Here is a 15,694-nt window from a genome sequence, read left to right as displayed (position 1 = left end):
CCGATTCTCTCCCCCATCCCACTGGGGGAGGGGGGGTGTGAGCAAACGGCTGTGTGGTGCTTAGTTGCCGGCTGGGTTAAACCACAACACCTTCCTTCACTACTTGTTTCAGAGAGTAAAAACCAGAAGAGACTGGATCGTGTCTCCCACTTTGCTATGGGACGTGAAAAGCCATTCTCCTGGTACTCTGTCTGTCGGCCCTTGATTTTCCCAGGCACGCTCCTTCTTCAGAAATAAACTGGGTAGGGAGCCAGACTACACAGTGGTTGGTTTTGATTTAAGACGGGGCAGGATACTGCCTTCCATCAGCAAAGAAGCTGTCAGAGTCAGCTCTTCGAGGAGAAGGTAACTTTCTCAGCTTTAGCTTCCCTCAGGGTAGAGATAGTACTGGAAACAGAAGCTGGAGGGGAGCAAAGTGTGTTGCAGTCATGCACAAAGGCAGGCTGTGGTGTTTCTGCCTACATGGCTGACTTCCACATTTCATGGATGTGGCAATCCCAGGATGTAGAAAGTATGTAGCCAAATTCTTTGCTCGAGTGAACAAGTTCGCTCAATAGCAGGAGGGAATTTGGTAATTCCCTTAAAAGGCAAAAGGAGATAAATGGCAAGGCAGTGATCTTAGAAGTGCTGGGACACGTATGAACTTGCTACCTGAAATTCAGGAGGCAGAGGAAGGCCTTTCCACATTGTTGTTTGGCTATGACTTGGCAATCCAATTTGCTGGTCTCTCTGTTGGTTGTTTTCATACAATGTGCTTCATGTATTACACAATATACAAACAAAATAAGTTTTTATACAATATACTTCAGTGAAGCACAGTGTCTGAAGGTTGGCCAATGCTTCTAAACCATGTAGCAGTTCTTGCAAGAAAAACAGGATGTTGACTACGTGACCGTATTTACACAGTGTACAGCCTTTACAAAAAAAATCAAGGGCATGAAAGTGAGTGTGGAGCTAGCTGGAGCAGACAGGGGAAGAGCAAGAGTATGACTAAAGGGGTGATTTGCCCAGAGGTGGTTGTTTGGGTCAGGGTGTGGGGTGCACTTTTCTATGAAGTGCTAAGTGTGGTCTGAAACCTTCTCCTGGGAGTGAGTCAGTGCTTGGGGTTTCCTGAGTTTCCTGAGAAGGGCTCTGTGTTTCCAACTCTCTCCGCACTGTGTGCTCTGACCACGGCAACGTTTGTGAGATGGATTACATAGTTGTCCTGTTGTAGGCCTTGACCATGCCACGATGGGCTCCCTCAGTGCAGCAAATGCCAAGTTCTGCCTGGACTTCTTCAAAGAGCTGAGCAAAGTAAAAAGAAATGAAAATACCTTCCTCTGCTCACTGAGCATCTCAGCTGCCCTGAGCATGGTCCAGCTGGGTGCCAGAGGCAACACAGCCGAAGAGATGGAAAAGGTGAGTTCCTTTCCCTTTTCCTGGGATCTGCTATTAGAGGCTTACATTTGGAAATGGAAAAGAGGCAGGAGCCTTCTGGCAGTCCAGGCCATGTTCTTCACAAACAGCAAACTGAAAGAGGTGGCAGCTACGGGTCTCAAAGCTCTCCTTTGCATCTGACTTGCAGTGCCTGTAAGGCTCCAGAGCAGCCTCAATGTGTTCTTTGTGTCTTCGTTAATCTATTTACATAGATTTATATTGCATTTATATCACAGGTGCCTCATATTCACGAGGTGCTGAGCATGGCAAGTCCAGGAACCAAGAGCACCACTGGAAAGGTGAGGTAGTACCTGAACTGTGTGATAACATTGAACCGTAGCATGAAGTGAAGCAGGGCAAGGCAGACTTACCTGCTAAATGGCAGCACTTCATCCAAAAGCACGGTAAGAGCAGAGTTCAGCCCTGTTCTCATCAAACTCTGAAACCTGTGTGGACGTGCAGAAGATACCCCATTGCTTTGCTGCGTAAAGTGTTGCCAGACTTAAACAGGATGATCCTTTTTCAAGGTGAAAATTACAGGAAGGGAGGGAGACAAGTGTGTGACTTTGGATGGTCAGGAAGCCCAGATGTGTTTGTGGGTCTTTGCATGCCCCTTGGCCCCACAAGTGCATTTGGCCAATGTTGTTCCCCCTAAGGGTAGAGCAGGTTCTACATCCTTCTTCCCAAAGAGAGCACAATACTGTAGTAGAAAGGAGTAAGGCATAAAAAACATGTTGCTATCAAGTGTCACCAGCATTTCCTGACATCCATAATCTTGATCCCAAGAAAAAACACCAAGCTGCTTAGGCAAGACTACTGAAAAACATTATAATGGGCCTTTCCTGTTTAGAGCTCTTCTCAAACGAGAACAATGCTAATGGAGCTTATTTAATTCTTATTTCATTCTTAGCCATGAAAACTCTCATTGGAGTCGGGTTGTCTAAACAGTTGGGTGAAGTGCTGTATAAATAAGAAGTCTAAAATGATGCCTCCCCTCTTCAGCTGTACAGCAAGGTTGGTGGTGGGGCCAGCCTCCAGCAGGTGTTGCAGACCTTTCTCCCCAGCTGCCAGGTCCCAGAGACAGAGACAGCTCAGTGTGGAACCCCCTGCTTTCCTCCCACATGTCTCCAGCAACCCAATCTCCAGCACATTAACACCACCATGAAGGGAGGCTCTTGGCTGCCACGATGGCAGTGAAACCCACAGGTCGTGTTCATGCCCTGAGTGCAGCTCCACACAGATGTTGGGCATGGAGATATGTAGCTGCATTTGTCCCTCACTCTTCTCCTCAGGCACCCTCTCCAGTCCTCCCCTTTGGGAAGGACCTCTGAAGCGACAAGAGCCCTTTCCACAGGGGTAGAGACACAAAAGCTATCCCTGGGCATAGGTAGCTGGTCTTCCCATTCAGCACAGGGGAGAGAAGGCCTTCTCCTCTCTGGTGGGCCCTGGAAGGGTTATGATCTTTGCCTGGCTGTGATTTGGCAGAGAGCCTTTGCAGTGTGATGCAGCACCTCCTGAGGGAGTGCAGGCTCATCAGTGTTGTGCCATAAGGGGTCCCTAAGGGCACCAGAGCAGTTCCATTTCCCTGCTGTGCAAGTCCAAGCCACGAACACCTTCACAATGATGCCCACTGTCTGTCTGACAAAGCCTGGGCAGGTTTCAGGAGGAACCCCAAAACCCTGCAGTGATGTGTTGTCTGACAACAAAAAGTTGGCTGCACCTCCTTTGTTCTCAGCTGTGCCATGCCTGTATGTTGTTTCTGGGGAAAGCTGAATACTGCTTTCTTCTCTTTTTTCTCTCCTGCTGCAAGCATCATCTGTAGACACATGGTCTGACCCATTGCATGCCATGAGTGCGTGGAGTTTTCCAAAGCTTGATACATTTATAACAATGAATTATAGCTTAGAAGTCATTTTAACTGTAGCAGTCCTGTTAAACTGTAGTAGTTTCCTGAACCATATAGTGAGGCAGCAATAGAGGTATTCAAAGCATTTAATTGGTCTGGCTTTTTGAATGCTGATTTGAAAGATGCCTTAGGTACTCAACGCTTTTGAACATCTTGCAACGTGTCTTGTCTCTTGCCTGTTGTATTTCATTCATGAACTAAAAGCATAGTGAGGTGTAATTTACCACCACCAGGAACTTATATGTCCTCCACCTGCATTTGTCTGACGCCATCCTAAAAATAATAATGGATGCAAAAGGTGGGGTTTTTTTAGTATCACTGGGAAACCTTTCAAAGAAAACTCTTCCCCAAAGCTCTGGGATTTGACACGTGCCTGAAAAACCACACTCCTTCAAGACCATAAGATGTTTGGTCTTGGAGCAAGACTGTTCTAAGTTTGTAATCTCTCATCCTGCCAGTTCTACAGCCCTCTGCCTGATGAGTGGGAAATTATCTTACTAAACAATAGAGGGGTGACCACTGAGGGGAAAGGCTTTCTCAATCTAGAATTTCATAATGGATGAAAGTTCCTCTAAAGTACCATATCCTCCATTTGCTTCTGCATAGCAAAGCTCATTTTCTGTCTGTACAAGAGTGAGTGAAGTACTGCAGTACATGTAGGTTTTAGTGAATGTTAGTAAGCCGAAAGTTTGGAAACCTGCAGTCCTGATTGTTGAGATTCACAACCAGGACAGAGAGAATGGAGCTGTACCACAAAATTAAATTGGGTCTAATTCTGGTCTCTTCTGCCTATACAATTTTCTGCACTTACACAGTGTGCATTTATAAGCTATTAAAATACCAGTGAACTGATATCGGGGGAGTTATGATAGATTTACACCCATGCCTGAGAACAGAATTCAGCCCCAAGTCTCCAGCTGAGTTGCTCAGACACCTATGCCTACCAGGAAGGAAAAAGGGCCATCATGAAGTCTCAAATTAGAAAAGAACCCACACTGTTGCGTCTCTCCATGTAGCACAAAGGCAGACAAAGGGAGAATATATTTATGAGCACATCCTGTAGCTGGTTTCCAAATACAGGGGGAAAAAATGAACCACGTCTTAAATATATAGTAAGCTGCAGCTCTGCGAATGAAGACATGTAGTTGCAGGCTTTCCCCACTCTCAAATGAGGCGGCTTGCTGGCAGGATCAGAGCTTTGAAGTCACCCCACAAGAATTTGATGGCGTTCCAGCTCCTGGTTACCTCCTGTGGCTTAGTGGTAAAGTTTACTTTGTACAAGATGGAGATTTAGGAAAAGGATCAAATGTTACTTTCCACCAGCAGCAGCAGTGGTTGTGTGTGCTGCTGTACCACGGGGACACTGTTCTACAGGCCCACAAATAGTTGCGTGGGAAGCGTTGTGTCATGATTTCCCAGACACCTTTAATGTCCCCTCATCAGCATTTTGTAGTTAGATACCTGCCTTCATCTGGAACACTGTGAGACACTTCTGTGTGTGAACAGATTTCACACGGGTGTCCCAGGTCAACTACCGAAGCTATTGGGCATCATGTTCTGTCAAGGCATTCTTGTTCGCATCCAACCAGCGTGCAAGACCAAAATAGCAGGGACTACTTTGCGTATTCTGCATGAAATAATAGTTCATGGAAGCATATTGCTTTAAAGTTAGCTTTTCTCTAATATCTTATTCTGTGTAGTAAGAGCATCTTGTTTTATGAAGGTTGTTGGTAAGTGATACTGGTCACAGGTTCTACATTAGATTATACATAAATGTTTACAACCAGCTGGGATACAAGTATCTGGTATTCACAAGGTGATGTATCTGGGTTACAGGCAGGCCAGAAATAAAGAAGCTGTCAAATATTATCCAGGATAATACGAAAGCAACAACTTTATCAATGGAAAAAATCAGTGCAGCTGAGAGAAAGCAGAAATGGGGAGAGATGTAGAGAACTTCATTTTCAGGACAGTTCAGTAGTCCTTGGTTACCCCAGGCATGGAGATCGGGAATTTGAATTGCAGAATGATGAAATGATATATTATACAAATTCCATGGCAGGATGGGGAAAACATACCATTTGCACATCCATATTATTCCATGGCCTGAAGAAGAGCCTTTTTCCATGGGAACAAATTCTCTTTTCACACCTCCTCTGGAGCTGAATCGGTTTACATTGGCTGAAAATTTGACCCTGTGTTTTCAAATTGTAGACCTGCAAGTTCCTCACAGGGCTTGGCAGCTTGGGAAGGGTATTTCCAAATTTTATTTTGTTTTCAGAAACTCGGTCACTAACAATATGTACACAATATTGGCTATCACTTACACTCCTCTTCTGGACCACAATACATCGGATTTCACTAGCTGTAAGTACTGGCAAGAACATCCCCACACTAACTTTTATGCTAATAACATATTAGGCTAATGAGCAATGGCATAATTTGACTAGCTATGGAAATCATACCACAAGGATGGTCATGGGAATGAGGAAGAACAATTACCTTTAACATCCAGTCTGATGGCCAAAAGCAATACCTTTCTTCTCAGAATTGTGAAAATTATACAATGCTCTACAGGGCTGAGCAGCCCTGAAGGGCGTTTCACATTTCCAAGTCCATAATTTGTTGAAGTAGCTCGGTAGCTAACAATACCCACAGTGTTTTGGGTAGCGTGATTAGTGTAGTAATAAGTTCTTGGTCATGAGTACATCTACAATAATTATATTTTATGACCAGGGAGACACTCCCAAACACTATGTCTTGTGCAAAGAATAAATTGGCTAATAAGTATTTGCGGACTTGGCCATGACCAGGGAGACACTCCCAAACACTATGTCTTGTGCAAAGAATAAATTGGCTAATAAGTATTTGCGTGACTTGGCCAGTAGCATGTCAAAGTTTAAAGATGCCTGGATGTAACTGTTCTAATTTACAGTCAGGACAATTTAGGACAGAGATGAGTTAAAACTCCAGGGATAAGGAAGCACTGAAGCATAACAGAGGTTGGAAATTCTTTGTCTAGAAGCTTCTAAAACTAGGTTCAACAAACACTCATCAACTGTAATCCAGATATCTTTGATCCTGCCCTAGGGCAGCAGATGCACTAGACAATCTCAAGGCTCCTTCTAGCCACGCATTTCTGTCATTTCCAATGAAAGCTAATTAATGGCTGCACAGAGTTGCAAAAGAACAACAGAGATTTGCTCAGTGTATCAGAGTTATTACAAGATCTGTTGGTGGGAATAGAGTTTTCATTCCTTTTTCATACATGTTACTCTTGGAAACTTCATCTGCCATATGGACAACAGATTTTATTATCAGCTGCGTCTATGCCAAAACCATTGCCCATCCATTGTATTTTCCATGGTTGGGTACCAGAGCCCCAGAGGAAGGAGTCTGCAGACCATGTAGATTGTGGCCAGTGGCTGAATGCAGATTTTGCAGTAAATCTCTCCCACTTCTTCAGGTACAAAATGTTTCCGAGCAGTCCTTTGTTCTTTACAACTCAGCTCCAAGAACAACGTGAAAATGAACACTGATCTGTGTTGAATGTGTGGTGTTCTCCAAAATGTTTGGGAATTCCTCACCAAATTTCATTTAAATTAGCACTGTATAAATTCTTGTGGTAAACCCTAATTCTCTGAAGATATACCTTTTCCTACGATATTACCTATGCCTCTATCAGTGACGAAACAATAAATGTTTGTCATGAGAGTTTATCGCTCTTCAACGTCCTCAGTAACATTGAAAAAAGATTGAGGATTCCAAGGAGAAATGTTTAAGTGATAAAAAACAAGGAATTTCCTTTTCACAAGTGCATAAACATGCCTAACTCCCACAGCTGTCACTTGAAGCACCCCAAAGTCCACCAGAATTATGATAGGCAAATTTCACTTTGAATTTGTGCTCTGGGTTTTCATCATTTTCTGGGCTGCAGAATGACGGATTTGGAGGATTATCAGGGCCTCAGCAATGAAATAATAAGAACTAATGTCCAGGGAGACCACTGCAATATCATCTATTGACTGTTGCCTAGACTGAAATGCCAAAATCCTGATGTTTCATCTCAGCAGAATTTTCACTCGTGCATACATTTCATTGTTAAAAAAAAAGTAACCAGTCACTACCTTTGTAGGAATGAACTTCAAAATGGAAATCAATGTCTTTTGCACTTTCAAAAACCCCAAACAACAGCTCCATTGCATGAAAGTATCTATTACCTTTTTCAGTGGCTAATCAATACAGAAAAACAGCCCCTTTTTTAAAATACAAAGGAGGTTTTCTACTATCTATCTTCATCACTGCACCCCACAATGCTGGCTGACAAGAAAAGCTGTGCATTGAGATGGACAGAAGTTTAACTATCTGAGTTAGAGCTAGGAGAGGAATATTTATGGACATTCTGTATCTCACAGCTTTAAAAAATGCTGCATTTGTTATTTAGGTAAAAAGACCTAGCTTATAAAATGATTTAAACTGCCACAAAGGAATGATATCCAGAGATACTGTAAATGAAACCAGTCGCAAGGCCTGGATCAGCTGGCATTATAAAATAGGCTTATCATGCAGAAATATTTATCTGTCTAGCCATAACCCCTTACGCTGTGGAAGCCAGTTAAGAAGACACATGCAGACATCCTTGCTTACAAATGCAATTGCCTGTTAGTTATGGCTTATGAGCAGGTGAGAAAGGGTGTGAGCAGAGAAGGTACAACAGGCAGAACTGGCTGCATTGCTAGAGCTTTTTTTGGATGCTGATAAGATAAGTGAATCAAAGATGAAGAATTTTTGGATGCTGTTTTGCGTCATGTCTAAATCTCCCTGGAGAGTAAAGGGGTCCATTGCAATCACGGAAAGACTTCTGGTGCAGGAAGAAGTTCAGGTGGAAAAAAAACAGTGCTGGCTCACCTCTTCCCTGGCAAGTTGAATGACCAGCATGAGGTGGCCCAAGTCTCTGCAAAGTTGACACTCATCAGTTCCTGCACTCTGTTGCCCATAAATTCAGTATTGGAGAGTCAGCAGACAGCAGTGCAATTTAGAACATGATACTTGCTTTTCACTAAGTTCTTGACTCATACAGCCTGAAAACCACAGGAATTAATATCAGACTTAGCGCACGTGGTGCTTCCCAAATGAGCTGAGACCATCAGCAACATCTGAAGTCTTTCCCACTTCTTCATCAACTTCAAGAAGTATTTTTCTGTCATACTAAAGTTGCTGTGGATCACCACAGATGCTTTATCACTCTAATTGCTCTGATACAATGTATACGGTTTGTTATTTTTTGTGATGTTTACTTAGCAGATGTCTGGCAAATAGGGTGGGCCCTCTTGGTCCTTTGCCCAGTGAAAATCACAGGAGTCTTTGTTTTGTTCTTGCCACTCAGCAACCCTACTTATCCAAGGGTACCTTTACTCACAGGCAACCTCAGACACATCAGGTACTCTGTAATTACTACCTGAGCAGTCTCAGCATGGTAGCAGAATATGCATTTTGTCAGATGAAAGGGACAAGAGGAGCCTTTGCTGTCAAACTTGAGATCAGCTTCTGGTTCCTCAACAAGAATCTGCTTCCCTGCAGACACGGACGGCAAGGGAAGCATGTGGCTGCAAACGGTGAGAAAAAAGCCAAGGGAGAACTATAGCTATCCAGGCTTACTGCAGTGTGTCCACTTGCAGCAAAGAATAATCACAAGGGACATGCTGATGGTCTGTTCTGCACAGAGTGAGTCGTTGCTTCTTGCTGTGAAATTCTGTTCTGCTGATTGACATCACCGAGTGGCTCTCTTGTTCCTCATTTTGGCCTTCCTATGCTTATCTCATCCATGTCATCAGAACTCTTTGCGATTTATAAATCATACAGAGAAGTCTTCATTCCCTTGGTCCTGGCCCCAAGGCCATCAGAAACAGTAATAGAAATGTCCCTGGCAAGTGAAAGAAAAGTTTGAGACTTTCAGCCAAAATGACTGCAAACAGGTAAACAGTGCTGAACAAAACTTGTCCTTAAGGATGTGGCACTATTTACGGTCTTATCTAAATGTTGGGAACTTTAGGGGTAGAAAGCAGCTCAGCCTGTGATCCACTGATCCACTCCTCTGTGCCTGAAAGCAACTTTACCATGACAAGCATCTGACCATCAGCTAAAAGGGCTGTCTTTGAAGTCTGCATTCTCTCCAGAATAATCTATCATCTGAAACAAAATCTGTCACTTCTTTTGTACTTGCAGTGCTTTCATATCTTCATCTTCCTTTCCACACAGTGCATCTCAGCAACTACTTCTCTGTAACCTTTCAAAAATATTCCTCCTGTTATTTATCCTTTTTTGTTAGGAGGCTTATCCTTGGAAAGGAATAAAGAGAGTCTCCTGATTCTGAGACTACCATGACCATCTTCAGTCCTCTTCGTTTTCCTCTGGCCGGCAATGAACCTTTGCATTATTCCAAGAGCAAGAAGGGAGTCACAGGGCTGAGAGGGGTGCTGTGAGTCCTAGTCCAGCTCCCTGCCCAAAGGCAGGATGAGCTATAGCTTTGTCTTTCCCAGCAGGCGTTTGCCTACTGAGTCTCCTCAGAACTTACGATGCAGGAGATCCTTCAATCTCCTTGAACAAAACCACCCGTGTTTCCCAGACATTCCCATTAGAGACCTATGCCTGTCTAAACCACTCTCTAAACTGCATTATACTAACCTAGAAGAGCAGAAAATATCAAAGGAACAGACTAGAAGAGCCGCAGAAAATGTTCCTTTCTGGGAATTCATGCCCGTCCAGCTACTTCATTAGTTATAATTTAACCACTGACAGAAAATGATCCATGTGAAACAAACCTCCACAAAATAGAGCAATGGAGCGACAGTTAATCTTCAGGATAATTCAAAATGTAATAGGAACAGAAGTACGTAAAGAGACAGAGAAATAACAACAACAAACCTATTCATTTAAGGCAGTTAAAACGAGCTCAAAAGCATCAGAAAACTAAGCAGGGCTAGGAGCGTAGAGTTTCACTCTGCTAGCATACCAGGTAACTTGAACTTCCTCTCAGAAGTTCACACAGAGGAATGAATTTTAAGGGGACTTGTGGCTCTAGCACACACCCCTGTGCCTAAAGGACACGACTTATTGTGCTCCAGGATTGTACTTTTACATTCGCTATATTAATTCGGATTCAAAGTTGCCAGTATTCCTGAAAGAGAAATACATAGTTGTGTCTTGCTACTTGAAAACCATCTCCCTTCTTCTGTTCTGGGAGATGACTGAATGCCACTCTGACTTAGAGCTGTTGCATCTTGCTGCTCCTACTGACATACTTTCCCCTCTTATATTCCACAACATTTTTCCTCCAACTGTGCTATGCCTACTGCCAAAAATAAGAATGCAGAGAACAGCCCACCACTGCAAGAAAGGGAACAGCATCTGCCCGGTTCTGCTCTGCAGTTTCCTTTAGGTGACAACATGAGGAACAAGCTCAGGAGCTGGGTTTTGAAGTGACTGTGTGAGGAGCAGCCACTTCCTCAGCAGAAACCAGGAAAGCAAAACAGGCACTTCTTTGGGAAGTTTTCTTGCCCCAACATTAAGCAAGCAAAACTAGACTCCAAGGCTTTCTTCCCTTCAGGCAACATCTGTGCATGAAAAAGATATGAGAAAATTCAAACCGGAAAAGAAATAAACTCATGGGTGTCTTATGACTGATATGAAACTGTCTCCAGAGCTTCCTAAATACCAGGGAAGCCTAGTATCTGGCTGGGTTGATATGTAAGTATATGTATGTAAGTATATGTTAATAACAATAACTAAGTACTTCTTACAAAACAGTGTTATAAGTGTTTGTGCTTGCATACACTCATGCAAATACTTGCCCACCCACACACCATATCAACCCAAATGTGAAGGAAGATTTTTTTTTAGGAAAATAGCCCCAGAAACATACTACTACTTATAATGAGGTTGCTCTGTCCCTGCTGCCTATGCTTTGCTGAAGCAATATAAGGCAAGGACCACACTTCCTCAGAGTCACTGATAAAAATAAGGAGTAATGAGAAGTCCTGGGCTAAACTTAGCTGACACATCAGTGTCTTGCGGAAAGCCTGCCTGGACAAAACTCATCCAGCTTTCTTGTAAACACATCTGCAGAATGCAGGGTTTTGAAAGAAGACTATGTGGACAGAGATAGCTTCTCTGTGTTTTGCCCCTTGTGCCACAAATGCCTTCCCCACTTACAGCAGAAATATCAGGAATCCCCAGGAGAGGAACAGGACTCTCGTGTTTCCACCCGGAAAACCTAAGGAAATGCAGATGGTGCATGGGGAGCCCCTAACTGCAGTGTCTCTGCAGGAAGCGTAGCATCCCAGCTGTACCAGAGTTAGTCTGCACATGCTGCGTGGTTGATACGAATGCGCACAATCTGTGCCGCACCGCTGCAACAACCGCAGAGTGCTCAGCTGCAGCATGCCCAATGTGCACACTTGGCACAGTCGTGCTGTGCGTGTACCGGGCACGCTCTTCAAGGATGTCATGCAAATGAAAGCAAGCTACTGCTTGTCCATGCTGTTGGATATTCAACAAACTCTGGAATAAATGGCTAAATTCCTCTTCTCCATTAAGGAATAAATTTCCAATTGAGGAAGAAAACAGGTAGGGAATGCTCCCTGGAAGGGATCTTTAAGACAGAAGTCTTCAGAAGCACAGAACCGGAGCAGGCAAAGGGAATTGCCCAACCTCTGCTCTGGAACCACTGCCTCACATCACAATTGGCCAAATAGGTACTTTTATATTTTATATTTTTTTTTTCCCTTGCTACTGTGCCACCTGCAGAGGTTTTAATAATTAATTTATATTACAAAAACATGTGTTTGCATTCTGTGGTGCCATTTCTGACAACAACACACATCAAATTTTGTAGAGTTTACTTTTTTACAGGTAAAAAACCTGAAAACTCCTTTGTTTCTAGGTGTTTGCTTTCTTTTTTATAACTAGGTAGAATTTTTTTACATCTCAGTATGCATTTGAAAGGGTGACTTCTTTCTGAACTCCTGGGGATAAGGAAAAAATCAAGATACCACAAAAGGTCCCCTAAATATACTAACTGCTTGCAACAGACAGGAATGTGATTCATCATGAACGAAAATTATGCTGCCACTGGGAGTGGCAGTGGCTTTATATCCCATTGCTCCAGAAGCCCTGTCATCAAGCTCAGCAGTCAAGTTGACACCATCAGTCCTGAGGAGAAGGTAAATATCTCCCTGATCTTTAATTCTAACCTTTACGTTACAAATGACATAACTATGAAATGTTTAAAGATTGATATGTGCATTAGTGATGTACGTATCTGCTTAGCACATATATACTGCATATAACATATTTTGAGGAAGTGAGAATATTTTCAAGATGCTGTGCAATGTTTTGGAATGCATTAAAATGTATGGGCTGTGTGATGAAGCTGCGTTTAACTTGCACAATGGCTTTTCCAGGTGTGTTTCTAAAAGAAGATTAAAACCAAACCTTTTCCCACTTCTTCTGCATGATCCAGATTGGTAATTTATGAGAACATAATCTTTCTACACCATTCCATATTTTAAATATTTACATGGATAATTTTTCTTGTGTAATGGGGGAAAGGTATCTTCCACATCTGTGGAGAAAGTTATTCCATCTCGGTAAGAATCAAACCAAAAATGGCTTAGAATAGTGGAAACTCTAAAATACTGAACTGACTTTCTAAGGGATCAGATGCCTCTGCATCACTTTACTGGATGAAGACACTGGGAAAAGACTTTCATAAGAAAGGAACTCTGTCCTAGGTGTAAGATGTGAAGAGTTTTGCAGAACATTCAAGATCATCTGCTAGTAATAATTGTGATCATAACTGAAGTATATCTGGGACAAGTGTTAAAGCTGCAGATAAAATAAAAAATATGACTGGAATTTTCCACTAATACACAATGTGCCTTTGTTGAAAATCTTGCTGAGTGAGCCTATCTGTAGTTCAATTTTCTGCCAAATGTTCGTTAAGCAACCAGCCTTAGAAGGACACAGTATGTGAGGCACAGCTGATTAATATGCACAAAGTTTTTAGAGAGAGACACAGAGAGTGAGGTATGATCAAGGGGTGTAATTAATAAGTGCTATGCCTAGAGGACTTGAGGCAAGAAAGATTGGGACATAAAGTGAGCTGGGACTGTGGTTAGGACAAGGTTAGTGCTAAGTGATGAAACCATAGCTATTACTTGAGCTGGAGAAACAGCTGAACTCAGAATACTGTTTCTGAAAATATGTTTCTCCTGCCATTCAGGGTGCTGGTTTTCAGATGAGTTGTTTCAATGTGAAGTTCACTGTGAAATCCCAGATGTGGTGAGTCAGGAGTCTTCTGTGACGTGCTGAACAACTCAGCCATGCTACTGCAGAAAACCTTACTGTGCTCTACCAAGGCATCTAAGCTTAGCAGGTGTAAAGATGAGAAGACTAAATCTTTGTTTCCCTTGTTGCAGGCGATCGCAGCATCACAATGTGCTCTCTCAGTGCAGCCAATGCCAAGTTCTGTCTCGACTTTTTCAGAGAGCTGGGCAAAATAAAAAGAAATGAAAACATCTTCTTCTCACCGCTAAGTCTCTCAGCTGCCTTTGGGATGGTTGTCCTCGGAGCCAGGGGCAACACACTGGAACAGATTGAGAAGGTGGGTTTCCTTTGCTCTGAGAAGGGGACGGTGGCAAGATATGAGCCAAGAGGCTGATAGTGCCATCTGATATAGTTCCTAAGCATCGAAAGGTCTGATGTGCAAGCATACCTTTAAAAAACCCCTCTCTTATGCTATTCCTAATACCAAACTTTTTCAGACTAACCACTGTTACGTAACTGATCATTCAATGAATACGTCAGTGCTAAAGAAAGTATTTTGGAGGTATCACTCCAAGAAGAAAGATTTAAAAGATTTCATGAGCTCGCCCTTTATGAAAACTTCTTGTTCACTTGCAAGGACAACTGGACTTTCCACATTTACTGTGTCTGGCTGTGTTTCGGGATAGGCTTGCAGCACTCTGTTTTAGCTTTGAGGTACCGTCATTCAGCTGCATTCACCCAACATTTACATTGCAGGTATTTCATTTCAGTGAAGTTTTGAGCAGTACAAGCCAGGGAAACAGATACCCTTCTGAGAAGGTAAGACACAGTTGCAGCTCTGAGATGAAGCAACAGGTTCTGGTTTGTCAGCCCTTTCCCTTGCAGATCGTCACTTAATCAGAAAGCACGGCAGGGCTGAGCAGCCTCTCTGTCTAGATTTGCAGACCTGCTTATTACTGTTCTTTTATTAGTTATTTAAGGGGCCTTGTGAGATCACACATTTCAACAGCTAAGCCTTCTCATTACAGGTTTCTAACCAAAACAGTAGTACCAATCTAAAATGTGCTAAGTGCTTAAACTGCCACCTGCAAAGGTTTGTCTACAGGGCACGCCAAAGGCACCTCGGAGCTTGCTCCTCCCAGGATCTAAGCCAGCAGACTTTAGCTCAGTGTGCGCAGAGCAATCACTGTAGGATACAATGCGATTTGGAGGTGGACTGGCATGGGCCTGAAGGGGAATCGTTTCGTCATTCTGTACATCTGGTACAGGGGGAGCTGGAGGTGGTGTCTTGATGCAATATCAACTGGGTGGAGTCAGGATTCTCGTACAGAGGGAGGCTGCACTTCACCCTCAGGTCCAGCTTTGCACAGGAAAGCTCAAGCCTACCAAGAAACTTCTGTTTTCCTGTTCAAAGTGCCAAGAAGCTGGAGGAGTCCATTCCCAGTTCCAGGCTCTGTTAGCTGCAGTCAGTGAACCCAGACCAGGCAGCTCTCTCACCATTGCCAACAGGCTCTTTGGAGAAATTACTTATCCGTTCTTCCAGGTAAGTGGCCGTGCTGTCCTTTTTAACAGCTCCTGGTAGTTACGAGCTCAGCAGAATTTCTTCCATCATAAAGTGCAAAAGGAAATGAAACACAACGGCGCTGTCAGGGTGTGCTGCCAAATGACTGCACTCCACAGCCCTTGCGGTCAGGGAGGTTTTCCATCTCAATGGACCAGCGGTTAGACATTGGGAACAGCAGAGCACTGGGAAGCCATGACTTAAAAGACAGCTCCTGGTAGTTACGAGCTCAGCAGAATTTCTTCCATCATAAAGTGCAAAAGGAAATGAAACACAACGGCGCTGTCAGGGTGTGCTGCCAAATGACTGCACTCCACAGCCCTTGCGGTCAGGGAGGTTTTCCATCTCAATGGACCAGCGGTTAGACATTGGGAACAGCAGAGCACTGGGAAGCCATGACTTAAAAGCTTTTATATAAAGAAACATCTACGGTATAAGAGCTCTCCCTGGGCGTTCCAGAAAATGTGATAGCATTAATCACCGTA

The 15,694-nt window shown here is 43.4% G+C and overlaps 1 protein-coding gene across 1 annotated transcript in view; it reads left to right on the top strand.

Moving 5' to 3' along the window:
- The first annotated feature begins 12,429 nt into the window (after positions 1-12,429).
- Positions 12,430-15,694, top strand: part of LOC103898872 (serpin B4) — a 6,320-nt gene continuing 3,055 nt past the window's right edge. The window contains exons 1-5 of the mRNA XM_019472050.1: positions 12,430-12,543; positions 12,784-12,846; positions 13,811-13,985; positions 14,405-14,467; positions 15,003-15,191. Coding sequence (XP_019327595.1) covers positions 12,443-12,543; positions 12,784-12,846; positions 13,811-13,985; positions 14,405-14,467; positions 15,003-15,191 — 591 coding nt within the window. The 5' untranslated portion in view covers positions 12,430-12,442. The remainder of the gene's footprint in view (positions 12,544-12,783; positions 12,847-13,810; positions 13,986-14,404; positions 14,468-15,002; positions 15,192-15,694) is intronic.

Source organism: Aptenodytes forsteri, unplaced genomic scaffold (assembly GCF_000699145.1).
Source record: "Aptenodytes forsteri isolate BGI_AS27 unplaced genomic scaffold, ASM69914v1 Scaffold81, whole genome shotgun sequence".
NCBI lineage: Eukaryota > Metazoa > Chordata > Aves > Sphenisciformes > Spheniscidae > Aptenodytes > Aptenodytes forsteri.
This window is presented reverse-complemented; position numbering and strand designations above follow the sequence as displayed.